Source organism: Poecilia mexicana, unplaced genomic scaffold (assembly GCF_051168715.1).
Source record: "Poecilia mexicana isolate PSO_F unplaced genomic scaffold, ASM5116871v1 scaffold_8, whole genome shotgun sequence".
Taxonomy (NCBI): Eukaryota; Metazoa; Chordata; class Actinopteri; order Cyprinodontiformes; family Poeciliidae; genus Poecilia; species Poecilia mexicana.
This window is the reverse complement of record NW_028263377.1, coordinates 17,313,790-17,341,751: the sequence shown is the minus strand read 5'-3', so window position 1 is coordinate 17,341,751 and position 27,962 is coordinate 17,313,790. Positions and strand designations below refer to the sequence as shown.

Here is a 27,962-nt window from a genome sequence, read left to right as displayed (position 1 = left end):
TGAAAAGTGAGACGGTCCCCAGGCGTGGTTCATTATTCTTTCCTTACTCATTCCAGGGTCTTTCTGCCTACAACTGTCTTTTCTTTCCTTATCGAAACTACAAAATAGACCTCGTTCATGCTTAGAATATACACCAGTTGGTTTAAGTTTAAGGCAACAAGGAAGGCACTTGAATATGACGACGACCAGCACAGATGTCGAGGAGGACTTGAGGGAAAACGTGGAGCCACCAAGCACACCACTGCTACGAGATGTGATGTGTGATTCCTGCCTGGACGCCCCGAGCACAGCGCTCAAATCCTGTCTGACTTGTCTGGTCTCCTACTGCGACGCCCACCTCAGACCCCATCTAGAGAAAGCCAAATTTCAGAACCATCGCTTAGTGGATCCCCTCCATGACATCGAGCGCCAGACTTGTGAGGTTCATCAGCTTCCCTTCAAGAGCTTTTGCTTTCTGGACGAGTGCGCTATCTGTGGGGACTGCGAGGGTCAGGAGCACGAAGGACACGAGATGTTGTCTTTGGAGGAGGCTCGAGTACACTTTGAGGTCCTTTAAAAATATGAAAAACGCACACTTGTCGCTATGTACTATTTCTGAATCTGCTCTTGTTTATAGAAACTTTTCAACATGTGTTGCTGTTCCTTTTTTTAAAATCATTTGTAGACTGAACTTCTGCAGAAACACCAGAGGATCAGTCAACATGTCTCAGATGTAGAGAGAATAATTGGAAAATTGCAGAGCAACAGTGATTTAATCAAGGTAATCTTATGATTATAAATTTTTCTATTCTCTTCATACTGAACTGATTGCATTATCATTTCTATTTTTTTTCTCCTGTCAGTCTTCAGCGCAGGAAGTTTGTGTTACTGTTGAACAGCAGTTCAATAGGCTGCAGGAGACTGTTGAGGAGGCCAGAAAAAGGGTAGAGGCACTTTTGGAAGGAGAGCAAAAACAAGCACTGAGGCAAGCAGAGGGCATCCAGGCACATCTGGAGCAGAAGAGGGTGGAGCTGACGAAAACTGCAGATAAGATGAAGAAATTATCCAAGAGCAAGTCTGATGTTGATTTCCTGAAGGTACAGTGTCTCTCAGAGAAGTACACACCTCTGATTAATTTTTAGAGGTACAAAAAAAATAAAAAATAAAAAATTGAGTCCTGTCTGAAAATGAACCCTGGATTATGATGTTACTACCACCATTTTACATTGTGTGCGTGGCATTATTTTGTAATATCCAGAGTTATTTTTGTGACAACCCCTTTGAAATTGTGACCCAAAAATAAATAAATTTCATCAGACCATAATACATTCTGTCACAAGCTTTTGGAAGATTACAAAATATTTTTTGTGCCAATCTTTAAAACATTCATAGTCTTTTAATGTCTGTTTTACATGTTTGTCGTAGTTTGTTGATTTTTTTTTGTGAAATCTTTGCACCCTGTACACTTCAACTCGAATTATCTGATTTCGATAATCAATGAGACTGGTTGATTCATTGACCTTAATGTTTCTGAGATTCCACCCTGATCATTCATTTTGTGCAAACATTTTAATTTATGTTTTGTATGTTATGTTTAGTTTTTTTTTTTTTTTTTTTTTTAATACAGGTATATCATATGCAACAAGGTAAACTAATGATGACACTGACCTTTAGTAGCTTTTTTTTACTCTCTGTTTCAGCTTTTCTGGTGCAGAAAACAAACGCTCTACTAATAGGGCAGAACAGAAGAAGGAATATTACAGAGTTTAGTGTAGGGTGTCAAAGGTTTCATGTGATGCGGAATTTGACCAAGAGCTTCTCTTAGAAAGAGTTTATTTTGAATACAGGCTTGTCGACAGTGTACACAAAGATTTCCTGTGACTCTACAGAAAACTATTGGAGTATCGGTTCGGAGAAAAGAAACTCTGTGGGTGTTTCATTTTTTTTTGTGCTTTTTTAACGTCATAATCCTGATCCATTACATGCATTTGCATGTTTTCACATTCTAGGATTACACAGAGGGGAACAAAGGGTTAACCGACATATGCGTACCCACTGCGCACATCGGTCGAATGGACCATCTGCAGTCATGGGCTCAAGCATTGACTGACGTCACTCAGGAGTTATGTGACCTGATTATGGAATCCTACAGTGAAAAAATGAACATGATCTCCAAAAGTGGTGAGTTAGTTTTAGCAGCGTGTCTTCAGGATCAGTAGAGAGGAAGCTATAGATCTCATCTCAGAATAAGCCTTAAATGTGACAGTGAAGTTCTGACCTATGCTTGTGTACCGCTAAAAATGACTTCATGTAATATTGATATTGCAGAAGTTCTTGTTATTGGTTCCTGTTATATTTAAAGTTGTAGTTAAATGTGGATAAAACCTGTGATATTTTCCTTTTAAACCAAGCTGTTTGTCTTTTAGAGCATGTCAAAGTTACAGAAGTGTCAAAAATTTTGAAAAACGTCATCTTTACTATAATATAAGGCTGAAAATTTTGGATTTACATTTATTAATTTGGGGTGGGGGGGTGGAAGGAATTTTAAACAAAATCACTAGTGGCACCTTTGCTCTGAGTGTATTGTACAATAACCCTTTGTCAAGGGAGCAGCACTCTCCCTCTACCTATAACATTTCACAGGCTTGGAGCATAAATCTTAAGCTATTTGTCTTTCCACAATCTCCCTGGATCATCGAGAGTACTGGGTCCTCTTATGTTGCCTCTTTTCTTCAGTTCTCTCGGTTTTCTGCATTTTGACACATTTTTTAATGTAAAATCCACCTGAAATGTTTAATGCAGAAAGCCTGTATTTTAAGCTATAATTTTGGACTTTTATTTCCTACCTTACTCTCCTCCATTTTTAAATAAGACAAGAAAATAGAGGGTTCTCATTCAGCCTATTGGCTGCAATTGGCATGGCATGGCATGGCATGGCATGGCGTGTTTAATCTCCAGGGAACCGGAAAGTATCCGAAAAGTGTAATCAACCAAAAAAGTTAAGTTTAAGTCAGTTAAAGGCTTAACTGCATTGGTTTCAAATTAACTTGAAATGGTGCCAATAATTGTGCTAGCTGGGATTTAGTGAAAAAGTATAATTTTTAAATTGAATTAACAGCTGGATTTGGAGTGGCTGGAGTTCTATAAGGTTTTGCTACTGCAATAAAAGGTGAATTTGGTTCCGGTACATGTTGGAAAATTTAACAATCTATGATTAACCTTTCTGTCAAATGATAAAGCAGGTGCTAACCACGCGATGCCAGAATCTCCGCCATCGTCTCTTCCTGCTCCTGAGACCCAGGAAGACTTTTTGACATGTAAGCACTTTTAAATCCTTTGTACCTTCTCGTTTTCCATCACAGCTATAAAGTCAAACAGTTTCCCATAAAACAACATTTCCTGTTTCAGACACAACGAGGCTAACCTTTGACCCCGACACCACCCATGACTTCTTGCGTCTAACGTTGGACAACAGAAAGTTAACCAACACCAGCCCCTGGCGGCACAGCTACCCGGACCACCCCAGCCGCTTTGAATACTGGCGTCAGGCCATGACTTCAGAGAGCCTCTACCTGGGGAGACATTACATCGAAGCAGAGCTGAGCGGAGAGGGTGCACACGTCGGGGTTGCCTACAGGAGCATCGATCCTAAGAGAGAGGAAAGTGGCAGCTGCATCACCGGGAATGACTTTTCTTGGTGCGTTGGAAGAAACAATAGAGGTTTCTCTGCCTGGCATGCTGGGGAGGAGACACCCCTGGAAGCCTCTGATATAACCAGGGTTGGCATATATGTTGACTTTCATCGAGGCTCGCTGTCTTTCTATAACACAACAGGGCCTATGATGCTGCTCCACACATACAACACTGACTTTATAGAGCCCTTATATATAACAGCCTGGTTGTCAAAGAATGACAATGTTGTGAACCTGGTTAATGCAAAATGATGTAAGCACATTTTCTGCTGAGTTATAGTAGTTTATTGAGGTTTTATAATGGTCAAAAATGTCGTGCAAATGGCAGACATTTCACATGCATGTCAACAAAGGTGAAATTTACTACCATCTAGTGGTAGCTGTGCAACAGAATGTAAACAGAGGAGCCATCTCCATATGAGGGCGTTTCGAATCTTGTGCAGCTTTATTGCCGTTTTACTGCCACTGAATGCAACGTGATAGAGGGAGAACAGACCACAAAAACCCACACTGTCACTTATTCTCTTTATTTGCCCTGCAAGTTTATTTGGTCATTAAACTTCTCATTGTCCCACATCATTATGCAATCACATTAATAAGACTCTGCTGTTATAAATTTACAATCATCCTCTATATATTTTTTTTTTTCAAAATGCATGTTGACATTTAATCAGGAAACTGCGTGAAAATTTAACTTCAAATAGTAAAATCTGTTTCGTTCTCATCATAAGCTGGATTTATAAAGTGCACGCCTGTCTGAGTCATGGAGATGGAGTCGGTGCTATACAGATCAGAAATGTTATTCAGCATGTCAGGTTTATCAAATATCGGATTGTCAAAGCCGCGGTCGGCGGCCCCGTCGAGATCATCGACGTCAGTGTTTCTCCTGAAGCGGCTCAGAGATGGCATCGACGGCATTGAGGGCATCGAGGGCATTGACGGCATCTGTACAATTCCCTTATGGAGTAGCACAACCACAATCACAATAAGTGTAACCACGAGTAAGACTCCAAACACTGCTCCAACTACGGTCCCTGTATTGCTTCCAGGCTCCCTAGCGGGCTGAATTTCGGCTCCTGCTATGCCCAGATTCGAGCCATGAGATTTAATGTCCTTGATCATGTCCTGGGCCAGCGCTTCCGATAGTTTCCCAGTCTCTCCGTCCAGAATAACTACTTGGATCTCAGGTGAAGAGCCAAAAGGGATAATTCCCATCAACCGCTGTGGCTTTAAGATTTTAGACATGGCCAGCTGAATGGACTCATATTTTGGGAGTGAAAGGAAAAGGTGACGGATTCGTCCCCTGTAATTTTCCAGGTTGAAGCTGTCAGAATAATGGATGACAATTATTGCACCGCACACCTCGCAGCAGTGTCCGATGGGAAGCAGAGGCTTCTCACAGCTCAGAGTGCCACAGGTCACCGTGCTGCAGATGCGTTCATGGTTGACAGAGTTCCCACAGTCACAGCCAGTAGCATCCCCGCAACTTGGGTTTCCAACGGTGACCGATGACGACCCGTGAAACTGCAGCAGGCCTGATTGTGAGCTGAGATACTCGGAGAACTCGGACTTGCTGTCAAATACCTTTCCCAGCACAGATACGGATTTGACGGGGATGGTGGTCTGACTGGAGCTGGTGTCCACACGGAAGGAGGAGAGGGCTTTGAACACGACATCATCCTGCTGACAGGGTACACTCTCCTCATGCACCGAGAAGAGGAAATGTCCATCCTGTAAGTCATTCAGAGTTGCAGCTGCCTGCCACAGAGCTGGATTAAACCATTGCAGCGAGTCAGCGTCTTTGAACTCGGTCCTCACTCCCGCTCCACAATCAGGGTCCTGTCCGCTGACCACATAGAAGCCAGCTCCCGAATTCAGAATGAGCTCTCCTTCCATTGGCAGCACCATCTCCTGCACAGCATGAGTGGTCTCCACAAACACAGACACTTTTCTTTGAGATGAAAACTGAACTGTGTCGCTGCCGCACGGAACTTTTCCTTTATCCCAGTTGGTCTTATTCTCGTAGTTGGTATCAGGAATCCACTGCTTGTAAAGGGCATTTGTTGCCCCAACAAGAGAGCAGATGAGGAGTACCTGTGCCACTTTCAGCATCTTGAATGTTTGTGCCAAAGAACGGAAAATGTTGTGACCTTTGATTCCAACCTTGTGACAAACATGAGAGCAGCACTGCTTACTGCTAAAGTTCATGAGCTCATCCTGTCCATGAGCAGGTGACTTGTAAATATTTACACCTTCTGCCTCGACACTCCTGCTTTATGAAGCAAAAGTGAGGAAGTCCAAACTATCCTCACTTTTGGATTTCTGTGTTTTTTTGTTTCTGTTTTTACCTTTTAGCAGGTTGATATAATATGGAACACTTTCAACAGGTTAGGATTTTATGTTTGGCGCATTACATTTTCTTTTTGGTTGTAAAGAGGAAAATAGCAGTAGTCAGCCTTAGTTAAAGTATATTTCTTATTGGGGGAATTTAGTTTGAGCTGTTTAATCATAAGCAGCCGCTGGAGATCATTTGCGTTTGTGCAAAGAACATGATCTCTGGTGGGCATATGACCTATAAACTCAGTAAATTAATTACATTTCAAAAGAATATGGAAATGTAAAGATGCCTTAGAGCAGTGGTTCCCAAACTTTTTCTCCTGGACCCCCCATGGCTTACAAATAGCTGTTTGGTTGAATGACGTGTGTGAGCGAAGGGGGTGGGGGGTGGATTCTTAGAGACACCCTGTTATACTCAGCCCCGGCTCCAGACGAACAAGGTGGGGGGGGGATCAACTTCTTGGGGGGCAAAATGAATCATAGCTGTACATAGACACCAGTAGCCTACGAGCTACTTGTTAACAAGCTTAAGGTGATGTATTGATATTAGCTAGCTAGTCATCTTTTAGCTAACTTTACCTGCATCCAGCAGCTTTACTCAACTAAGTCGGTTAGTTTGGGGGAAAAACTGTGAAAAGTTTTTTTGCGTTTTGCTGGTTTGCTGCCATGATTCTAACACAAACCTGCCCAGCAGCAGCAGGTCTCCTTCACTGCCACAAGTGTAAACCCAGTCGCTCATGTTGCGTTTAAAGGCGGCTCGGAAAAACAGGTTACGACATGTTAACAACGGATTAAACAGTTTTTAACTGCTGATAAAAGTGACAGAGGACACAGATATGGGAAGTGCGGAAGCTCCTACTGTATCAAATTGACAGAGCAATAACAAAGAGTTGGTCAATCTAAGGTAAAAACCTAGCGCATACGACATTCATGTTTTTTTTTGTTTTTTTTTTTTTTCATCCAGACGGCTACCTGCCCCCCCCCCCCCCCTCCCCTTAGGGGACGCGCCCCACAGTTTGGGAACCTCTGCCTTAGAGAAACTAGTTGAACACTTTTGACTGATCTGCACAACCTTTGGGGTTTTTGTAAAAGTTTTCTGCATCTGAGCAGAAAAATTTCCACTGCATGTTGCTGCCACCACCTTATTTTACGGAGATGTTATGTGCAGGATTATGTACAATCACACAATGTGATTTGCTTTAAGACAAAAAAGTTCAACTTTGGTCTCATCTGACCAGAGCACCCATCATAACATGTTAGTCTCCCTGCATGGCAGTTATTTTGCCTGCTTCTCTGATTAACACTCTCCTTGCCTTGGCTGTTAATTTCTATGTCAGGCCATGTCTTGGTAGGTTTCCACTTGCAGGAGATGAATAGAGTCCTGTAGGCAGAATATTATTTCAAAAACTAGATGTTATTTAGTTATCTGAGCAAGGGGAGCTGGGTGAACGACTAGCCCTTTTATTATTTTTATTTGCGAAGACAATTTAAAACTAACCATTACATTCAGCTTAACAATTATGCAATGGTTTATACAAGACTCTCACAAGTTTCCCAATAAGACACACTGAAGTTTTTGGTTGTAAAGTGAAAATGTGGGGAAAAAAAGAAAAAAATTGTGAATGCCTTTCCAGGGCAGGTCTTGTGTTACTTAAGTTTTTTTTTGTGGATTGTCCAAATGTCCAGAGTCAGCAGGAAAAAAAAATTTGCTGGCAAACCTTCCATGAAAATATTTCTAAGAATATGTTTGTGTGTTAATAAAACACATGAACCAGCCAATGAACCTGTATTTCCCTCATGTGCAAAGTCTTTTGTTTATATCAAAGCCCATGTCGCTAAGTGGATGATAAAGCAAGTTGCAATTTCTAAACAGGTTCATGGAACTAGGAGAAAAAAAAATAATTATATTTTAAGCAATATCCTCAATTTATAAATATTTCCACGGTACAGTTTCTATTTTACTCTGAACAACCCTTCTAGACGCGCTTCTTGGAAATGAACTTGCGTAAAAGGAGTGTGTTTAACCCATTCTCCCTCAGGCTAAGAAAAAATAGGGGAAAACATGCAAGACCTTTGCTAAAACTTTAATAGATGCACATATGAAAAATACGTGACTATACTATAGAGGGAAGCAAGGAACAAAAAGCATAATAGAGGCATAGAAGGGTAAGCCTGAGAAGTAAAAGTAAAGTCTTATAGAAATGTTATGTAAACACAGGTTATTTTGTTGTTTTTTAATATTATCTTCATCTTCTTATGTGTCTAGAATAAAGATATGATAATGATTTAGCTATGAAGGTTAGGAGATGAAATAGCCTAAAAAAACACTGTGAACAAAATATGAGTGTTATTTTAAATTACTAATAGGCCTATTCATAAACCAATTTCAGATATCTTGAAATTTTGTTTGGTGAAACTCGTTTCATGTTAAAACGTTCTGCCACGGTTAGTCTGTAGCGTGGGGCTAAATTGTCGTCAATCAGTTGACACCAATTGACCCATTTTGTTGTCATTTGTTACACCTTCAGCGTAGCTTTGTAACCTGTACAGAGAAGAACATGACACATTTTAATTTTTAGCTTTGAGACGTGTGTTAATGAAAGCACCGTCAAAAACCTGTTCAGCAGATAAGTAAAAGGAGCACACTTTTCACTCGGTAAATATGAAAGAATGCTCCTGTTGTACACTCTTTTTGTACTTAACACATAAAAAGAGAAAGAGAGGAAATAATCCCTTGTACAACAGGCAGTAAACTTAAGCTGTATCCAACTACATTAAGGAAAAGTTGAGTGGAAGAATAAAGTGGATAAGTAGCAAGGATAGCTACAAACTTGCCTTGAGTACCATTGAGGAAATCCAAACATAAAGCTGAATTTTAGGTTTCTATCAGTTGTAAGTCAACAAAAAAGGAATTGAGGTCAATATTTAATACTGTGTCTAATTAATCAAACTGCAGTTTTTAAATTAAACTACTAAAATAAATGATTTAAATATTCCAAAGTCTAACTCTGGTGACCTTGTGGTTCCTACTGTCTTTGCCCTACAATCAGAACAATCCGAGTTATGACACACAAACTGGTCAAACTCAAACGATGTCTGAACTACGTGGCCAAAAGTATTGTGGCTCCATCTAGTGGCCAACATGGAACTTCCCCATTCATTTGTTAAACAATAGCTCAAGGTTATGAGCTCATATGTACATAGTTCATATGAGGACACGCTAAAGCATTTTTCTGCAACGCATACCAACAGCAACACGTAGTTCACAGAGCCATAGTAATATATATTTTCAGGACAATTCAAGAAAATACAGTTTTAAAGTCAAGCACTGCAAGGTTCACAAATCAAAGCAAGAAGTCAAAACAAAAAGTCTAAAATAAACCTCTTGGTCATTTACATAAAAACATCTCCATATCTGAAACGTCACATTAAACCACAACCTGAACAGACAAGTCAGAAAAGTGCAAGTTCACTTTAAAGCATAGGAAATACAATAAATACTTAGAAATACTAACACAGTGTCATCGAAGATAATTTACATGCCTTTGCTGGAAAGCACCACATCCTCTATAATAAATATGACAAACAGTTAAATATTTCTGTTACACTTCTTTGCTTTTTGAAAACGCTTCATTCTTCTCAGTGCTTTAACAGACATTCTGCTGTCTCAAAGTCTTAAAGAAATGTTCAAACATAGTTGTTTCTGGACATTGGTGATACTTCATACATCTTTAATCTTTCCAGATCAGAAAGTGTTTGGTGCAAGCATAATAATTAGAAGACAGGTCTAACACAGTGAGGTTTTCTTTTTTTTTTTTTTCCTCCGGGAAACCAGCAGATACGTCTAGAATAAGAGCAGTTCATTTTTCAGTCATCAAATAGTTAAGCCTACATCCTCTGGATCTCAAAAAGGCGCACATCAGTGTCATACCAGATGGGAGGATCCACATTGCTGCAAAAAATAAACAAACACAGATAAAAAAAATAATAATAATTTAATCAGCAGAGGTGGTAGATCCTGATAGAAAATTAATTAAATCAAGAAATTATTCTTTGACGTCAATTTACAAATAGCAGAGAATCCCACAAGGCTCAGTATTTGGGTCGACACAGCTTTCTTTTTACATGCTAACCACTGTGTGGTGTCAACAGGAGACAAGGCAATCATTTTCGCAGCTAAGTGTTTCCTTATGACCCCAGGCTCATCCATACACTTTGACTTGTAATTTAGACGTTAAATCATGGATGCCAGAGACTTCTCTTCACCGAATGCCTGTAGTTTTCGCCTATAGTTTTCGTTATGGCACACGTCTCCAGAAAGTGAAACACAGCACAACTTCAAAAATAATTTGGCAACAAACCATTCAGTCAGAGTTAAAAGCGTCCACATCATATTTGATTCACATGGCTATTATACAAGTCATGTTAACTCCTTAAACTCAAGAGATTCAGATTGTCAAAAATTTAAACAGCTGATTGTATGCTGTTATCAAAACATTTTAAGCATTGCCTGGTTTCCTTAATATTCTTTGTATCATAACTGAGCTGCAGTCATGCCTGACTTACCGCAAGTAAACAACTCCCCACATGTAAGTACGAAACCACATAGCAGTGCCGGCGTTGGCTTGATACTTTCTGATGAGGATGGGGTGAGGAACCGGCAACAGGCCCACTAACGTGCCATGCTGAAGGAACTTCAGGATCTCCGATTCATCTGTTAGACCCCTGGAGAGAAATGGAAAGTGTTTGGTTTTTTTTTTGTTTTTGTTTTTCTGACAATATTTATTAAAAAGTTCAACGACACTTTTCCATTTCAGGACATGAAACCAACTTGTCAATGCAGATCTTTTCCACCTGGGGAACTAGTACTTGTAGAAGACGCATGATAGTCTGAAGGGGCAACTTGCATTTCCAAGATAGGATCTGGGATAAAAGGAAATATTGATTTGTTTACACTGTTAAAAAAAAAAAGTTTATCTAATAACCAAGGTTTTACAGTTTGCTCACCCATTCTGGGGTAGGAGTCCATAACGAAGTCGAAGAGGCACTTGACAAACTTCTTTCCATCTCTGCTTCAGTGTAGAAAACATCCTGATAACACCAAGAAAAATATTAACAAATTTGACATTGAATTTGTGGACAACACATGGAGACAATAACAAAGCACCTACCTCATTGTCTCTGCCTGAGTTTGACTCTGTGTCACTGGTCCCAGCGGCTGCACTCTGGTCTGAGTGGACCGTCCGTGGAGAGTCTAACTTTGGGATCGACACCATGGTCCCGTCCTCGGATACCTGTGACTTCTCAGTCAACTTATCTATGCCTGAAAGAAGTCGATGACATTACAATAACCAATGAGGTGGCACAGGCCGAAAACACTGGAGAATCAGCTGTTATGGTGCCAGCTGCTTACAGTAATACAAGCTGTTACTGGATTTATTTTCATCAGACATTAATGGAACACGTTTAAAATGGTCTAATGAGTTGCGTTATGCAACACATAGGATGACTGAGGCCTCTGAGTAGCAGCTGGTGTTTTAGCTCAGCAGGGAAAACAGTGAGCCTTAAAAAAAAAAAAAAAAAAGAGGAACTTCTTTACGAGCTGTAGCAAAAAAAGTGGTTCATAAAACATTTAACTATTTCAGGTCCAAGAGGAGTGTTTGCTTTCCATAAAACCACGGAAGCTTTTATGTTGATTGTGTAACGACTGAATCCAAAGTATTCAGTCGACATGAAAGTACCTGGCATAGCGACCAGGCTGGCCTTCAGCGTGCCCGGTTCTGCTGGCACCGCCGGGTGGGAGCCCTCCATGGACACAGTCTCTTGGGAGCTTGTGCGGGAAATCACATCTGGTGACTTCTTCTTCCTCTGCAAAGCCTTCTGGATTGTAGCGGGGTCAGAGGGCAGATTGGCCAGCTGGTGGAACACATTGCGCTTGCGGATGATGGCATAGACAAGATTGCAGTTTCCTGGCCAGAGAGATAAAAATTATTATATAAATAGACGTGCAAAATTAAAGCGTTTCAGCAACGCGCAGACGCAGAGCGGATCCAGCTTACCATCAAACTGGTACTGGATAATGTTGTTGAAAGCCTCAAGAAGGAAGAAGACAAGGTGGTGGTTCTGAACGGTGGAGAACAGAAACCAGGTGGTGGAGAAGGCCTCCAGCAGGTGGAGTAGTTTATTGGCTGCTACCATGGACAGGCTCTTCAGGTAGGGGGAAACTGTAAGCAACAACAAGAAGAAGAGCAGATGCAATACTTGGAGAATTCCTATGACCTTAAGCCTAAAAGATTTAAATATTATAGGACTGCAGCAAAAAAATTATAAAAAAGAAAGATGCCAACTTACCATTTACAATAATTGTGAGCAGGCAGTCGAAAAGCGGTTGGAGGCGCTGGTGTCCTGTGGTGATGATTTTGTGAAAAACCTAGAAAACAAAACAAACGTTGAGACTCCACGTGACTCCAATCAGCGGTAATTGTTAGCTTTCAGCATGCAGAATCCCGTCTCACCACTATCAGCAGGTCTGCGTGCGTCCCTGTGAACACCGGGATGTCCATTGGAACATGGAGAGAATACGGCTTATTCAAGCGCACGCCAAAGTTTCTCTCCCCGCTCAGCAGGAGCAAAATAAACACGCCGATGTGCATGAGTCCAACACGAGCTGCAGCCAGAACACAACATGCTAAAGAAGTTGAGGCATTTGACATATGAATATGCTTTTATCTAAACTATGAAAGCATATTTCCCTTCTGTTGCCGCAGAAGGGAAAGGATTTGTTATTGTTTTTGGTGTATAAAAAAAAAAAAAAAAAAGCAAGAAAAGCAAACCATATACCATCACACATACTGTAATGCATTACTTGGTGTTGACCTGCAACATAAAATCCCAAACTTACATTGATCTGCCCTGGCATCATTCAGGTAATAGAGAATTGGAACGAGAACATCCAGCACATCACTGCTCTTCAGGACGAAAAACAAGAATTTCTGTCGAGTGAATCATACAGTAAAAGTGTGTTACTTAACAAAAAAAAAAAAAAAAAAGAGACTTCACTAATCTTTCACTTTATTTGAGTGCTCTTCAACCTTATTGAAATCGCAGAGTTTCCAGAAAAGCACCAGCAGTTCTTGGTGGAATTGAATTTTCTTGGTGGAGTGGGGCAGGTACGTCTGAGCCAGAGGATTGGTCAGTAGACGAGCGAGCCCCTTCAGCACAAAGTCAAAGTCCTACCGATGGAGGAGCGTAAAGAGAACTTTCAGTACAAGAAAGAAATTGACCAAAATTGTTTATTCTTTTTTTTAAAAAAAAAAACAAAACAAACCTCTTCTCTGTGAATCCTCGACAAGTAATTGACAAAGAGGTTTTCAGGGCCAGCATTCTGCAGACAGATCAAGATATTATTTTTTGTTTTTAACCGTGGGGTCGTGTGAAATAGTATTTTTTTTTCCACAAAAAGACATAAAACGAAACATTGTCAACAGGTCTCTTTGTTATACCTCTAGCTCCTCTATGCTGGATGACGAAGCGGCGGGTCGGGGAGCTCCTCCATCGTGCTCCAGCGTCACAATAAGAATCTGCACAGCCTGCTCCACCAGCTGCTCCCGGTAGTCCGCGAATAGCAGGTGGTTGTAGGGGATACCGTAGCCCACCGGATCATAAGCACAGACCACATTGAGGAGAGATGTGAACAGAGGAAGAGCATGTCTAATAGGAGAAAAAAAAAACATAAAAAAAAACCATGAAAAGACTGTTGGAGAATCACTCAAAAAGTGAATCTCAGTAAACACTGTTTGCTGTTTGCCAGCTGTGTTAAGTAGAGAAGGAAAAGGAAAACTCGTCCATGTCGACATGTTGACAAAATGATGTGAACAAACAATAAGTGTGAAATGTGGAAAAAAAATAAAAATAAATGGTTGTTTTGTACATATTGACAGGTCACCAGTTCATCACAGGACTTTTCCGACTGACTTCACTCAAGAATTTAAAGTTTTAAATAAATTGAATTTGGGTTTTATTAGCTGTACGACATAAGCACCAAAGTTAAAAATCACAACACATGAAATATACATCAACACTGAATGTGATGAGTCTATAACTTGAGTTTCCCTAGTGGAATTTAAATAAATTAATTATTCAATTTAAAAAGGTATCCAACCGTAGGTGGACGATCCCATAAAAGCCCGTTACCTATTCTCTGTGGAGCAGAAGAACGTGACCCAGGGGTTGAGGACGCTGTTGTCAGGTGAAGGAGGCAGGTACATGGCCTCTGAGAAGCAGGTTAGTAACAATCTCAGCAGCTCTGCCCTGAATGTCAAAAAAAAAAATTAAAAAATGGATCATTGCATGACGGAAAGGGGAAAATAATTCTTATTCCGTGATTTAGGTGTTGTCAGGTGCAGAAATGTAAACCAAACTTACCTGTTGAGGTCATGGATGTAGTTAAGAGGCGGGGACTGTGCAAATCCCACCCCAGCCTCCCAGATGTACTCACAGCTGTCTAAAGACTGCATGTTCTCCACCGAGTCCTGGAAATAGTCACAGCAAACACTTCAACTTGAATTTCTTTAAGCATTGCTAATGCCTAAACGAGAAACATTGCATTAAAAAAAAAAGCCCTTTAGTAGACATACACCTGTTCACTCTGAGGAACATATAATGTGTTGGTCTCAGTCTGTGGAAAGGAAAGCCTCAATTTATCCTCCTTTAAAAGATAGTTGTTCTACATTTCAGTTTACAGTCAACATGTGAGAGAAAAAAAAAAAAAAAAAAAAAGAAAGCACTGCTCATTTACGCCGGCTGCCTGGCTAGACATTGTTTACATTCTGAAAGTGGAAAGTTGACGTCTTCCTGGTGCGACCGGCGGAGAAACCTGTCACTATCTCTGCATTCTGCTTCCAGCAAAACTCGAGGGACAGGTTAGTGAGGCGACTTCGGATCAGGAAGGAGGAAACGGTGCTACGAAAATAGCTCTTACCTTTCAATCATGAGACAAGATTAGAGTGAGGCTCGGAAGAGACAGAAACTATTACACTATTCCCGACAATGCTATTGCTGCTGCTGCTGGGAATATGACAAAATGAATGGCATTTTAAATTAGATTGCACAGTGTTCAGGACATTAGGTACTCACAGGGCCTCTTCTGTGACTGTGCACAGTGAAGTCAGGGCAGAAGAGCAGGTCGGCGATCGCCAAGAGCAGCGACTCAGCCAGTGGTCGGGCTCCATCATCGTCGTCCAGCTCATCTGTCTGAAAAAAAAAAAAAAAAAGATGGCCGCAAGAACCTTTATTTGCATGTCAGAGCTTTGTGCTGTATGCCAAAATAAATTATTTAATGTAATCTAAAATAGACAAGAGCTCCTAAAACTTTAACAAAAGGAAGCTGCTTTGCTATGTTATTCCCATGCAGATTGGTGCAAGGAAGGGGCAAAAATTGCACGTTACAGCTGGAAAGAAGCAGCTTCAAAAACTTAAACAGGCCACAAAAAGCACAAAAAGCAACTGCCTTTGTCATCCCTTATGAGATTTGCAGACCATAACCAAAAAGAGACCCAATAGACAGGGTGCACTAGCATCTTGCCTGGGTGATTTGATCACATCAGACACTAAATACAAGTGCGAAATGCATCTGAATTATTTTAGGTTGGCTTTGCCATAAAAGATGGATACGGACTCACTCTGAACCACATGAACCACATGACCTGATGTGAATCCCCTCAAGCAGCAGTTATTACCAGAATGTCTCTCCATCTAAATTAACTCATAGTTGGAGCATTTTCTTTGTTCATAAAGTGATGTAAGCAAAAGCTCAGTCCTACTGGATTATATTTTTCTCTCGAGAGGATTATTTCTTTTGACTGAAATACATATAGCTTCCAAAAAAAAAACAAAAAAAAAACAAATGATAACACGTCAATGTTAAAATGGAAGAGCAACTATAATCTGTTAAACATTAACGAGAATATCCTCTGTTGCCACTCACCCCAGCATGTCCTGCACCAGGCACCGTTGACCAGAAGAACCCTCTCCAGTCTTGGTCCTCGAAGATGTAGGGAAGAATCCGGGTCAGGATGCGAGTGCAGTTCAGAATCACCTGCTTCTCCCTGTCGGTAGGACAGCCGGACTCTGCTCCCTGCACCAGCTTCTCCACCGCCTGGAAAAAAAACAAACAAACAAGACATTGTGACACTGTGTATTTCCGGCCAGTTTTACTCTTGCTTCAAATGGATTTTGGGTGCAAAATGTATAATGTAAGCTATAAATCTAGGACATTTTGCTTTATATAAGGAGCACTGTTTTTGTTTTTGTAGACAATTACTGAAAAAAAAAAAAGTCAGCATTATCAAGAGTGTGCCAGAGCTTTTGTCTAAAGCAGATAACAAACCCTGGTAACAAGCTTTGCTTGGAGGACTCTGGTCTCCTTGCGCTTTATTTAATTATGCTGCACGCCTGTGTGTGTCTGTTTTGTTTCAGATATGCAGCTTCAAATGGAAGCTGGAAATAAGACAGGAAGCAGAGAAAAAGGAAGGGGAGTTGACTCATTATTCCCACATCTAAGTGGGCTTCCAAAACAAGAAGAAGAAGAAGAAAAAAATCCCGCACTGGCTACAATAATGTTATAATTTCACTTCAACATCGGGATATCCTCATATTCTTATATGTTTTGTGTTCTTTCGGTGTGTACCTTATAGCAGAGGGTTGCCAGGTTTGACGGCGACTCCTCTCGAACAGCTCTTATCTCTGCAGCTGGCACCAGAGCAAAAACATCCTGGACCGTGATGGTGGTGTCTGCCCAGAACTGGTCCCAGAAGGCATCCTCTGTGGCTTCCACCGGCTGAGGAAAACACGGACACAATTCAGTCGACAGATTCACCAGATGAATCAGATTGTAGACGCAAAAGTCAAACGGAATGTTTACTCATTTTTATTTGATAAATCTACTTATCTAACCTGATGGTACACAACTATCCATTATCTTAATGGCAATGTAAACACTGAAGCTTGTTCTAGCAACAGTGGGAGCTTTCTGCTGCGCACCAACCTCAGCCTCCACCTGCCGCATCTGCAAACGTGTTTATTCCCGGAATTACGTCATCAGCTATGATTTTTGCTGAACGCCACCAGCAATTATCGTCAAACACGGAATATGTAGGCTAACGCCAGGACAACACGGTTATGGTTATTTGTTTCCCAATCCAATTTGTGATATGTACCACGCATTTTTACGGCGCCTTTAATCTACAGCTTCACAATGACAGTATAATCTTATCTCATAATTTTGCGAAATAAAAAGGTTGTGTTTTAAAAGTCTGCTTGCAGGCGGAGGTTAATTTTGTTTTGCTGCCATTTCGGAGCCGCTTTCTCATCTACGGAGCGGTGATGCTCCTCGGTGCGCTCTTGCGCTCAGATGGTAATAATTTGTTCCACTGAAGCACACACATATATGTATACCTGCGTTTTGGTCGTGAGCTGGATCACCGCTTTCCTGAAATTTAGCTTTGAATCGCTGCTTCCCATCGCGGTCGATTCCCTTCAGACACGCAAATCTGCTGCCGCTGAGAATCCCTGTTAATCTCACCTCCGTCCTACGCTTGAGTCATTGGTGGAGGCGTGTTTTTTTCTTTCTTTTTTTCTTTTTTTTTTTTTTTTTTTTTTTAACTATTGGAGGGCTGGAATTATGGAGCGCCTGAAGTGCCAGATTGTTAAACATAAATTAAATTGAAAATAAATAAATAAATAAATAAATAAATAAATAAATAAATAAATAAATAAATAAATAAATATGTCAAATCAAACTGTAAATAAATAAATGGGATGTTCATAATCAACTGAATGGATAAATAATTAAATAATGTTTTGCAGAAAATTAGAAATTCTATAAAGGTGTGTATTTTAAGTATTACCATTATAATTTCATGGTTCCTTTACTATAGTGGATGAATTTATCTGCTAATTAGGCCTGCCTCTTGATACAAATCAGTAAAGACGTCACAAAAAATAAAACAAAAAATAAATGCAAGTATGATGCCTTTCAGCCCAGAAGGGCGAGGTAAGAAAGAGGTTATATATTTCTATATGGTTTTAATAAATAAATTCAATATCAAATTATTTATTTTGTAATTTATTAATTTGATTTATTTTTTTAAACTTAACTAAGACACATTTCCAAACAGCATAATTTGGTATACTTCAATGTCTATGTGCTTCAGACTGAAATATCTGGTTGAAATTGTAGATAAAAGTAAGAACATAACAATAATCTTCAACACCCTGTGAACTTTAATCTAAATTTTACTAGGATGAAAACACCATAAAGATTAAAAATCTATTTTTCAAAGGAGTCCTGGCCAAGAGACACAAATGCAAATATCTGATATAATGATATAATATTAAATAAAATATTAAATAAAATTCACTTTAGGTGTGATCTTCTAAGAGATTGATAATTTATTTTGAACTTGTTACATTTGTTTCAATAAAATAGAAAATAAATCAAGTAAAAACTAGAAAGAAAACCCTGAAGCACCACGATAACCACGATGGAGTTTTCATAATTTTTTCTGGATCCTACATTTTTGGCTATTTCCATCAATGAACGTTATCAAAACGACTCTTTAGTTATCGACTTATCAAATTTTTGCATTGTCTATGTTGATCGAAAACAGAGTGCTCACAAACGTTCATATGTAGTATACAAAAACAGCTTCACTAATATCATAATATTTATATAAAAATAACCTCCTCTTAGACGGGAACCCGCTCTTCTCGTTCATGTAAAAGAGTTGGCAGACTGAATCTGCTCGGACACGGACAAGTCAGTAGTCCCTGCGCAGCCGCAGTGAGTTGTAAACACAACAGTTGCGGTTGGCTGTATGTTCGAGAGCTAGCTAATCTGAGCTAAGGTCTAGGACGTATATCGGCTCTGGTTATATATCGACATTTTAAGTTAAGTTAGCAGTATCGTGTGGGACTTTTGCATTAGATAACTCTGACATGAAATGCTGAGAAAACATTGCTAATATAGAAAAATACGTTAACTCGCTATGACGTTAGCGTTAGCTTGTAACCAATGACAAAGCGCCTGAGAGGAATTGTTAACCAGCTAGCGGAAATTTTTGGTGTTTATTTCCTATTCAACGCTGCTTATGCTTGATTTTGTGGCTTAAAACAGTAGCTTATTAATGTGACAGCGTTGCCAACATGGACCATTGTATTCCGCCTTTATTCAGCGTAATTAATTAGTTTGGGAAAGTTAGCTTAAGCAAAGCCATAGGCCATCAACAGACATCTTGAGACGGTAACTAAAAAGCCGAATAATTCTTTCGGATTTAAACAAACTACGGTAGAAGCTCCTCCAGGTGGAAAAAGTGTTATCATATGTTGACTGACAACAGGTGAGTTCATTCTGCACGTTAGTATTAATAACATGGGATTATTTAAAACATTGTGCATTGATCATTCACACCTCGCAGTAGCCATTTTAAAATCGTAGATTATGCTAAAAAGAGTAGCGGTTGTCTATACGCTGGTACACCAAACATAATGGTGTTATGGCAGTAATATAGTTAATATGTCATTTTCTGGTACTGCTACTATTTTAAGTAATGCTCACATTAGCTTGTCTAGCCATTTATGTGACAGTTTAGGTTTCAGTGACTCTTCGCCGAAGTCTTTTGTTAAATTGGTCAGATTTTTAGTCTGTATTTTTTTATGTATATCTACTGTATTTTACAAACACTAAACTTTTTCACATTTTGTCGTATTTACACCCACAAATTTAAATCTGTTTTATGTGAAGTACAAACGAAAATCAGTGCGTAATTGTGTTGTATAAGCTAAAGGATGCATGGTTCTTCTTTGGAAAGCAGCCCAATCTCTCAGACAGAATGAGGAGTGTCTGTGAATATCACTTGTCCAGTCCTTTCACCGATTCTCACTTGAACTTATTCTTTAATATGCTTAATATGAAACATTCAGTTTCAGTTTGACTCTATATTTACACCTAAAATACCGGAGAGCTATTTGCATCCTTTTTCTATGACTATTTAAGATTGGTTCACTTTCTGTCAAAAATGACTTTTAAGCCCATTTGACCCCAGCATGTTTTTTTAGGGTTGCTGTCCATCTTCCCCAGTTTAATTTACTTTCAGCATCCAAAATGTTTTCTTCAAGGATTTCCTATAGAACTTCATCCATTTTCACTATTAACTTTTAACAGCTCCCTTTTTCCTGATGAAGAACGCTGCCACTACTGTGTTTCACCATATGGGGTTAGTGTGTGCAGGTTTATGTGCACAGGGTTAGTTTTCTACCTATCATAATTATTAGCATCAGGTCTTATCTACATACACCGCCCTCCTCTATGTGGTTGTTGTGTCCCCTCCATGGGTTGTGACGAACTGCAAATGGGACTTCCTGTGGCTTTCTTTCAGCAATGACTTTGTTCTTTCCACATTCTTTTAAACTAGATCTGTGCAGTGCATGACTAATAGTTGTGCTTTACGCAGATTTTTTTTTTTTCCACATGAGCTGTGGCTCTCTGCAGCTTCTTCAGGATGACATAAATTTGGGCGGCTGTTCACCAGTCCAGTGACTTCTAAAGGTTGCTGTTTGCATTGGACTTTATTTAGGGGTATCCAAGTAAAGAGGGCTTTTATTTTTTGCTTTTGTTGTGAAACAACTTAAAAACCATGTGAATTTTGTTCCACTACTTTGTGTTGGTCTTGTCTTGTAAAATCTCAGAAAACAGATTGTGTCGGCTATGACATAGCAAAGTATACCGTGGTGTGGTGTGTTCTGCGACTTTGTATTTTTATGATGTAAATAACTTTGAACTGCCTTGTTGCCGAAATGTGCTATAACAACTAAACTTGATTGATTGAAATGAGAAGACTTGAACATTGTTTGCCCGTTGAATTCTTAGATCCCCAAGCACTGTTGTTAACTTGAAATGTTTGTAACAAAGAGAAATATCCGTTTTTGATGCAGGAAGCGACAGCACAGCGGTGGTGATGAGGAGAGTAGCCGCCTGGTGCCTCAAGCCAAAAGGCAGAGCAGTGCTCATCCTCTCTCCCCTGAGCCAGGTCGGGATGCTTGGGACTCAGAGGTACTCTTTCTTTATGACTCTGTGATTTCCCATTTTGCGTTAACCTTCAAATGCATCAACTTACGGGCTCTTGTCATTTATCGAACAGACATCCAACAGCGAGAGCAGCAGCAACATCAGCAGTCCCGAACATGCAGCTGGGAGTCGGTGTGCTTTGGGCCCCTGCAGCCCCTCCAGCTCCGGCCTCTCGTCGGAGCTGGGCGGCCCCGCAGATCAGCTGTCGTACCTGCAGATCAACCGCATCCTCAGGGAGGCCCACTTCTATAGCCTGCAAAGCCGAGGTCAGCTCAGAGACCCCAGATGAAATGACGCTGTCCTCTGAGACGCCAAAGGACTGAAAACGTGTCGCCGGTCGTTTCGTTCGGCTCTTCCTCTCCCATCTCCAGTCATTGCAACACATATCACAGCTGTGCACATCTGTGGGTGGATGGCAGTATCTATAGGAGCAGTTCATCTGTCAGTTGAGCAATAACAACTTTGATAACTGTGATCTACTCAAAACATTCTATACTCCACTTATTTTCTGACCAATCTGGTTCACCAACTGCTCTGAGAGCCTTAAAGTGTACGCGACTGATTGTGGGTTCTTATGTGTCCTCGTTAAATTGTACATGAAAACCGTAGAGATGCTGAAGTGGCACCAAACGCCAGTTTTGGGCCAGTCGTTGTGAAGTGTTTAGTCTTACAGTAGGGTTCTGACAGGTGTGAGTACATGGACCGGTCTCAGGGAGGATATGTCTTAGACTGCTCTCTTGCTTTCATATTTTGTCTAGGGGGTGAGGGGAGGGGGGGATGTTAACGTGGGTAAGACTTTCAATGTTATCTACTAGAATTCAGTTTAGTTGAAGACAAGTCAGGCCATAGAACATAGGGTTTGTTATGATAGCATTCCAACAGACTTCAGGATCGTCTCGGATCATATTTTAGGCTTATCCCTCGTGGGCTTGAATTTTCCTCTCACACTTTGTAGCTTGTGAACAGACCTGATTGTTGCAGGATTTTTCTTGAACATTGTACGTCCCACGGGTTCATTTTTGTCACTTGATTTTGCTTTCTCCAGATCTCAATAAGACTTAATTCGATGAGCTGGGTGTAAGAATCGCTTTGCTGCCTTATAATAGCTACATTTTCTGATCATAGACATAAAGTTCCTTGCAAAAACATTCATACCCGTTGGACATTTTGTCACATCATAACCAAGGTATTTCAGTGTTTTTTGTTTTGTTTTGTTTTTTTATATAGTTGCTTTTGTGATAGAACAACACAAAGTACTCCATTGACGTAAAAATGAATAACAAATATGTTCTTATTTTTTTGTTTTGCAAATAAAAATATCTGAAGGTGCTTTAGGGATGGGTGATGTGGACATAATACTTTAGGTCCGGCATTTAAAACGGTAACAAAAGACCTAATGATCAAAAATTCATGACATTGCTTTTTTGGCTATAAATCTCAACTGCATGTATTGCTCTAAAACGGCTACCTTACTATACTCTGGTAACTTTGAGTGGTGCATTTGTACAACCAAACAGCACAGATGTATTGGAGTCAGCTACATATTACATGTCATAAAAATAAGCACACACCAAAAGTTTCAGGACTTCTGGAAGCTCCTCCAGAGTTAGCAGGGGCCTCTTGGCTGCTTCTCAGATTAACGTTCGTCTTACACACGCTGTCGGTTTAGTCAGAAGTGCCGTAGTTGGTGTGCAGTTGTGTCCTTTCCATTTAGTGCCAGGCAATAAAACAATTACAATACTTTATGGAGGAACAAATAATGTCTTAACAGTAATGAAGATAGACTTTAAGGTTTAATAACAGACCCTACATGTGGCCCATAAGCATTTTCACAAGATGGCGAAGAGATTGCAACTAATAATGTAAACTTGAGTACTTTACGCTTGTAATCAAACCTGTTCGCACTCCTCAACAGCACTGCAAGCGGCGTTTGCCTAACAATTTATTTATTGCTAGTTGAGCGTGTTTTATTTTTTTTGCTTGTTCACCTGTAATCCATAATTTCCCCTCAATACTTAAGGGATTTGTGTTTTGAAAATCAGATAATTATTAATTATGCTCACATTAAATTGTCCGTTCAGTTTGCGTGTACAAATGCACTCTTGGAAACTGGATTGTTAATAATTATCGGAGTTGTTCGACACAGAATATTGTGATTCGCCGTGCTTGTTCAAGGCTTAGCAAATTGTTTTATAATCGAACGTTTCCTTAAACTTTCACCCTGACCTGATGTGTCTTGTCTTCATGATGTAGTTTGCTCACCAATCTCCGAGGGCTTCACAGAACAGCTGGATTTATACTGAAATCACTTAAAAAAAAAAAAAAACAATCACATTCTTTAAAAAGATGCACTACTTTATGTTGGTCTATAGCACAAAATTCCAAAAAATTAGTGGTTATGGAAAAATAAAACACCTAGGTGTGGTAAGGTTCAAAGGGGTATGAATACTTTTGAAAGACACAGGAAGCCACCTCTTGGTGTTAGGTAGACAAGCTGCAGCTTGTCTTTTTTTTTTGCAATGACGAATCATCGTCACGCAGCGTTTCATAGTTTATACTAGTTACGCAGAAAAGATCACTACTACAACCAAAAGAAGAGCCCATTCAAGATGGTAGTATTTTATATCAACGGGAGGATTAACCTGTGACCGTCATTATCTGGTAGATTTAGTCTCATTTGTTTCCATTCCAACGTCGGTGTCATCTTCCTAGAAATCATAAGATGCACATTGATGAATCTCAGAAGTGATCATGGTGGAACAAACATTGCAACTTTTAAAAGTACGTCTACCTGGCATAAGGTTTAGAGGGTCATTTTCGTTGTGGTTGCACCTGGAATCTTATAAGCACAATTGTACTTTTGTTGCCTCGCAGAAAGAAATGTTCATTTTTTATAAGAGCTGAGGTAGGAAGAAGAAGGCTGTCTCTGTGACAGTGCTCCCCTCCATTTCACCAAAAGTACAAAGGAATGTACAGCAATGCTTTGACAATATTTACACATGCTTTAATAATACATTTTAAGTCTTTCTGTGTTGCTTTTTTTTATTATTATTGTTGGACAGGATCTGCTAATGCTGGTATAGAAGTGCATCTCCATTTATAGAACAGCTACAAAAAGCCCTAGATCTTGATTATCCAAAGTCTGGCAAAAGAGAGTCTAGGGAAAGCAATCAGAAGGTTATTTTTGTACATGATCTTCCACACATTAAACCAGATTTCAAAGAGTTGCTGGCCAGTTACTTAATTCGTCTAATGCAGGTCAGGTATGATGCATTGTGTGCAAAGTATAAGGGGCATTCATGGTAATGGCGGAAATGAGAGCCAATGATTTCTGGCTTGCATTTTTCCAAATCTTGGGTCATTATCCAGAAAACACCCTAAAAAATAAAATCAGATTTCACCACAAATTTTCTTTCTGACTAGTCTAACTAAAACACACTCAAATGTTTCTTTGTAGATTTAGTTTTTTTTTTTTTTCTTTGACTGATTTTGCCAAAAGAAAAGGTTTTTAATTTTACTTTGAGAGTTTATTACCACATGCCTGCCTTTCTGCCATACTCAAAAGGTTGCTGAGTGTTTGTGCCTCTGTGCACAGTACACCAGCTGATTGTCCTGATTTAAGGATAGCTAACTGCTAAAGTGGGATTAGTGTATTTTGTTAATTTGTTGTCCCTTAACAACAAATTTGAATTCAGTGTGTGAAAAATGAAAGCATTTTTGAGCTGTGGTTCATATTTATTTTTTGGGATTATATATTTTTTGTATTTAGAAATGTAAAATATTAACATGACAGATTTTTTTTTTTCCTCTCTCTCTGCTTCGGTGGATATCCTCTCATTTAAAGAAATAAAATTTGATTTTAAAATGAAATAGTCTCATTTGATGCTTTAAAAAAAATATATGTATTACAAAACTTGTCAAATCTACAATTTACTGACTACCTCTTAGCACAAAGTATTTCAAGTACTTTGAAATAAAGTATTTCAAGCTTTATTTGTTGGTTTTTCACACCATCATCATGTACCTGCTGGATATGTATTGTATTCTTTGTGCATTCCCCTCCGCTACCCCCACCATCACAAATGCCCAGTAATGAATGGTTTCCTATGAACTGAGACCCTTTTTAATGAGACATGACCTAAGTCTCAAGGAGGAGCACAGAAAGGTTTCTTTAATTAGCACAGTACGTGTCCTTGTCACAGACATAGTAACAGATTACATACATTAATGCACCGCTCGTAACCACAGTTACCGTGGCGGAGGCGCCGAGTCCTCATTACTGCCTGCTTCGATCCCCCACTCAACTTCTGCTAAATTTGAGATGACAAATGGGCGATGATACACGAGAGGCCTCCTACACATCTGCAACAAAGCTCTTTTAATCAGTACCTTCTCGTTATCAGAGTGAAATAAAGAAAGTGTCAAGGGGTCTCCAAGGGTTTAATCTTTGAAAAGTCTAATAACAGGTATGTTTGTTCAAGCAAATAAATACGGGAACCTTGCACTGTTTAATTATAGGGCTGAAAATGCAATTACCAGACCTGGAGATTGAAGAAATGGCTTGAGTGCCACATATTACAGCAGTTTTGGAAAGTAAATTAATTTCAGTAATTAAATTAAAAAAAAAAGTAAAACGGTATATAATCAGCCATGAGTATTAATCATGACCCTGATTTCTAAATAAAATGTAAAAATGGGAGGAACAATTCAGTTATTTTTCTACTTCTTATCTGAGATACGACAAAGCTCTGATTACAGCTGTTGCATGTGCTACACTTTTTCCTTCCACTCAACTTTCCAATTACATGTTTGCATTGAGCACTCTGTGAATAACCACCTTTTTTTTTAGGAATACCTTGTCAGTCACTCTCTGTAGGACAAGTTGTATAACGTCAGCAATCTTCCCCAAGAAGAAAATTGCTCACCCTTTTTATTACTGTAATGTAATCTTCTAATTTTTCAAGTAATAATTTTATTTTATTTTTCTTTTTTTTTTATTTCCTTTTATAGCTTTGAACCATAATCTTGAAATACAGGGGCTCTGTGAGTAATGAATCAATAAAACTTTTCTTATTGATTTAAGTTCCTAAAAAAATAATAATAAATACATACGCAAGATATTATTGCATATGTACATATATGTATCATTTATTTTTATTACATCAAGCAGTTTTCATTCTACTAGATAAGTAGATAGATATTAAATGATTCTAAGATGTCTGGTTTGCCTTACCGCCGTTCAGAAAATGCCCAACAGGGGGCAGCAAACCCCATGCCTTTCACAACGTGATAGTCCTCACAGCTAAAACTCACATGCTGGGTCATTCTGCAGTGGGATAAAATAGCGTGGGCTTCGTGAAAGATTATTTATCTTTAATCTGTTTTCTCACACAGAAATACACCCAGATCCTTTTCTATTCAGAAAACAGATATTAGGGTGGGTGGTGATGAATGGCTTATTTCAGCTGAGTCCAGGGGCGAGAGAGAGTTAAATGGACTGTCCTTGTTCTTGGATCTTTGTATGCGCATATTTTGTTTTATTTTTACCATGGCCAGTGAAACAGATCTGGGTTGGCCGATGATTTGTTTTCTTCGTCCACTCTGCTGTTTCCCTTCCTTTGAAGATGAATGGACAGAAAAAAAAGTGAAAACGTGTCTGCCTTTTTTTTTTTCTGTCACATGATTATTGCTATGACTGGTAACACAAATACACATGAAAAATCAGAGAAGAATCCAAAATTTTACTTCAATACATTTATTCAGTGCGGAAAAAAACAAAAAAACTACAGTAAGTGAAAATTGTTTTTAACAACATTACTTGTGACCATAATTTAAATAAATTAAGCTGACTCATTTTTGTTATTTAAACACTGTCTTAAAAAATCTGATAATTTGCTCGAATCATGTTTGAGGTCTTGATAAAAATGGTGGGAAAAAATGAGCATTGAAAAGAAATTTGGCTTTCCAGCCTTTTTTTCTTTTTCTTTTCTCTTGGACAAAAAATATCTACTGCAAATCAATACAATTGATTTTATTTTATTTTATTTTATTTTATTTTTTTTACAATGAAATGACATGGCTAATCTTTTCCCCCAACTTCATTTTGAACATTTTATGCATCAGTATTGTTTTGTGGTTGTTTTTATTCACCGACTGACTAGACGTTCCCTCAAAGTTTTAAAAACACCTTGAACTCAAGACGGCTTTATTTTCATGTTGAGCCTGATTTTAAAGTTACCCTGTTGTTCTTAAACTGGGTCTGGTATCTGACATCGCATCATTTAGTTTTTCTTTTTTTGGCATTTTTGACAAAAGGGACAAAGGCAAAAATGTAGCTTAAACTATATTTTCTATAATTAGCAATTTAATGTCTTACTCTTATTTATGAGTTCTTACAGGTCCACAATGGTATATTTTGAAATAGAGCATATCAATCCTGTATTAAATATTCTTTTTTTTCTTAACTGTGAACTATCCCTAATATTTTGTTTTGAATAATATACAATCATTAGATTGAAAATGTGTATTAAAGCTGGTAAATACCTTCCTTTTAAAGTTTGACAGTGTTAATTAATAATCCATGACTTCATGCCCCCTGTGTGCTAAAAATTTGACGCAGATAACAACAGATAACAACTAGTGAAAATAAGAGAAAATGTTGAAGTATGTCAGTTATGTGTTATTGGAAAATTGTTACAAGAAAGTAGGTTTAATGAGTCGTCAGTACAATATTAAAAAAAAAGTTTAAATCAACTGTAACTATGTGAAACAAAGCTGGAGAAGCACCAAAGATAATATTTGTACATAACGTTTTAACAGAGGTGCCAATT

The 27,962-nt window shown here is 39.1% G+C and overlaps 4 protein-coding genes across 5 annotated transcripts; 2 read left to right on the top strand and 2 right to left on the bottom strand.

The window, feature by feature from the left end:
• Positions 1 to 8: 8 nt before the first annotated feature.
• On the top strand, positions 9 to 4,247 carry LOC106920068 (tripartite motif-containing protein 16-like). Of its 2 annotated transcripts, none has more exons than XM_014990866.2 (6): positions 9 to 547; positions 665 to 760; positions 843 to 1,076; positions 1,989 to 2,160; positions 3,219 to 3,296; positions 3,388 to 4,247. In XM_014990866.2, the coding sequence occupies exons 1-6, from the start codon at positions 176 to 178 to the stop codon at positions 3,921 to 3,923; spliced, it is 1,488 nt and encodes a 495-aa protein (XP_014846352.2). In that variant the 5' UTR covers positions 9 to 175; the 3' UTR covers positions 3,924 to 4,247. The 2 variants fall into 2 exon arrangements, with proteins under 2 accessions (XP_014846352.2, XP_014846353.2); XM_014990867.2 differs by having other exon boundaries at positions 10 to 547; positions 3,222 to 3,296.
• amn (amnion associated transmembrane protein) lies at positions 4,180 to 5,807 on the bottom strand. The gene has a single exon (XM_014990865.2). The coding sequence runs from the start codon at positions 5,781 to 5,783 to the stop codon at positions 4,368 to 4,370; it is 1,416 nt and encodes a 471-aa protein (XP_014846351.2). The 5' UTR covers positions 5,784 to 5,807; the 3' UTR covers positions 4,180 to 4,367.
• A 3,463-nt stretch (positions 5,808 to 9,270) lies between these two features.
• hid1a (HID1 domain containing a) lies at positions 9,271 to 17,959 on the bottom strand. Its single transcript, XM_014990870.2, has 19 exons — positions 17,463 to 17,959; positions 16,696 to 16,845; positions 15,994 to 16,164; positions 15,144 to 15,260; positions 14,433 to 14,539; positions 14,202 to 14,318; positions 13,511 to 13,718; positions 13,336 to 13,392; positions 13,100 to 13,240; positions 12,910 to 13,000; positions 12,524 to 12,675; positions 12,360 to 12,438; positions 12,068 to 12,232; positions 11,750 to 11,977; positions 11,180 to 11,331; positions 11,016 to 11,099; positions 10,840 to 10,931; positions 10,575 to 10,733; positions 9,271 to 9,960 (listed from the first exon to the last, which is right to left on the bottom strand). Exons 1-19 carry the CDS (start codon positions 17,526 to 17,528, stop codon positions 9,897 to 9,899), a joined length of 2,400 nt encoding a protein of 799 aa, XP_014846356.1. The 5' UTR covers positions 17,529 to 17,959; the 3' UTR covers positions 9,271 to 9,896.
• Positions 17,960 to 18,866: 907 nt separating this feature from the next.
• On the top strand, positions 18,867 to 25,002 carry LOC148158039 (protein VCF1). Its single transcript, XM_088008385.1, has 3 exons — positions 18,867 to 19,405; positions 21,000 to 21,117; positions 21,206 to 25,002. The coding sequence occupies exons 1-3, from the start codon at positions 19,389 to 19,391 to the stop codon at positions 21,419 to 21,421; spliced, it is 351 nt and encodes a 116-aa protein (XP_087864511.1). The 5' UTR covers positions 18,867 to 19,388; the 3' UTR covers positions 21,422 to 25,002.
• The last annotated feature ends 2,960 nt before the right edge of the window (positions 25,003 to 27,962 follow it).

What these genes read in the sequence shown, in the direction of transcription:
- LOC148158039 (XM_088008385.1), top strand. An exon ending in GGGATGCTTGGGACTCAGAG is followed by an intron (nt 21,118 to 21,205) that starts GTACTCTTTCTT and finishes TTTATCGAACAG; the next exon opens with ACATCCAACAGCGAGAGCAG.
- amn (XM_014990865.2), bottom strand. Translation starts at nt 5,783, where the DNA reads ATGCTGAAAGTGGCACAGGTACTCCTCATCTGCTCTCTTGTTGGGGCA.
- hid1a (XM_014990870.2), bottom strand. Translation starts at nt 17,528, where the DNA reads ATGGGAAGCAGCGATTCAAAGCTAAATTTCAGGAAAGCGGTGATCCAG. An exon ending in CCAGCATAGAGGAGCTAGAG is followed by an intron (nt 13,393 to 13,510) that starts GTATAACAAAGA and finishes ATCTGTCTGCAG; the next exon opens with AATGCTGGCCCTGAAAACCT. An exon ending in GCTCACAATTATTGTAAATG is followed by an intron (nt 12,233 to 12,359) that starts GTAAGTTGGCAT and finishes TGTTGCTTACAG; the next exon opens with TTTCCCCCTACCTGAAGAGC.
- LOC106920068 (XM_014990866.2), top strand. Translation starts at nt 176, where the DNA reads ATGACGACGACCAGCACAGATGTCGAGGAGGACTTGAGGGAAAACGTG. An exon ending in AGGCTCGAGTACACTTTGAG is followed by an intron (nt 548 to 664) that starts GTCCTTTAAAAA and finishes AATCATTTGTAG; the next exon opens with ACTGAACTTCTGCAGAAACA. An exon ending in GCAACAGTGATTTAATCAAG is followed by an intron (nt 761 to 842) that starts GTAATCTTATGA and finishes TTCTCCTGTCAG; the next exon opens with TCTTCAGCGCAGGAAGTTTG.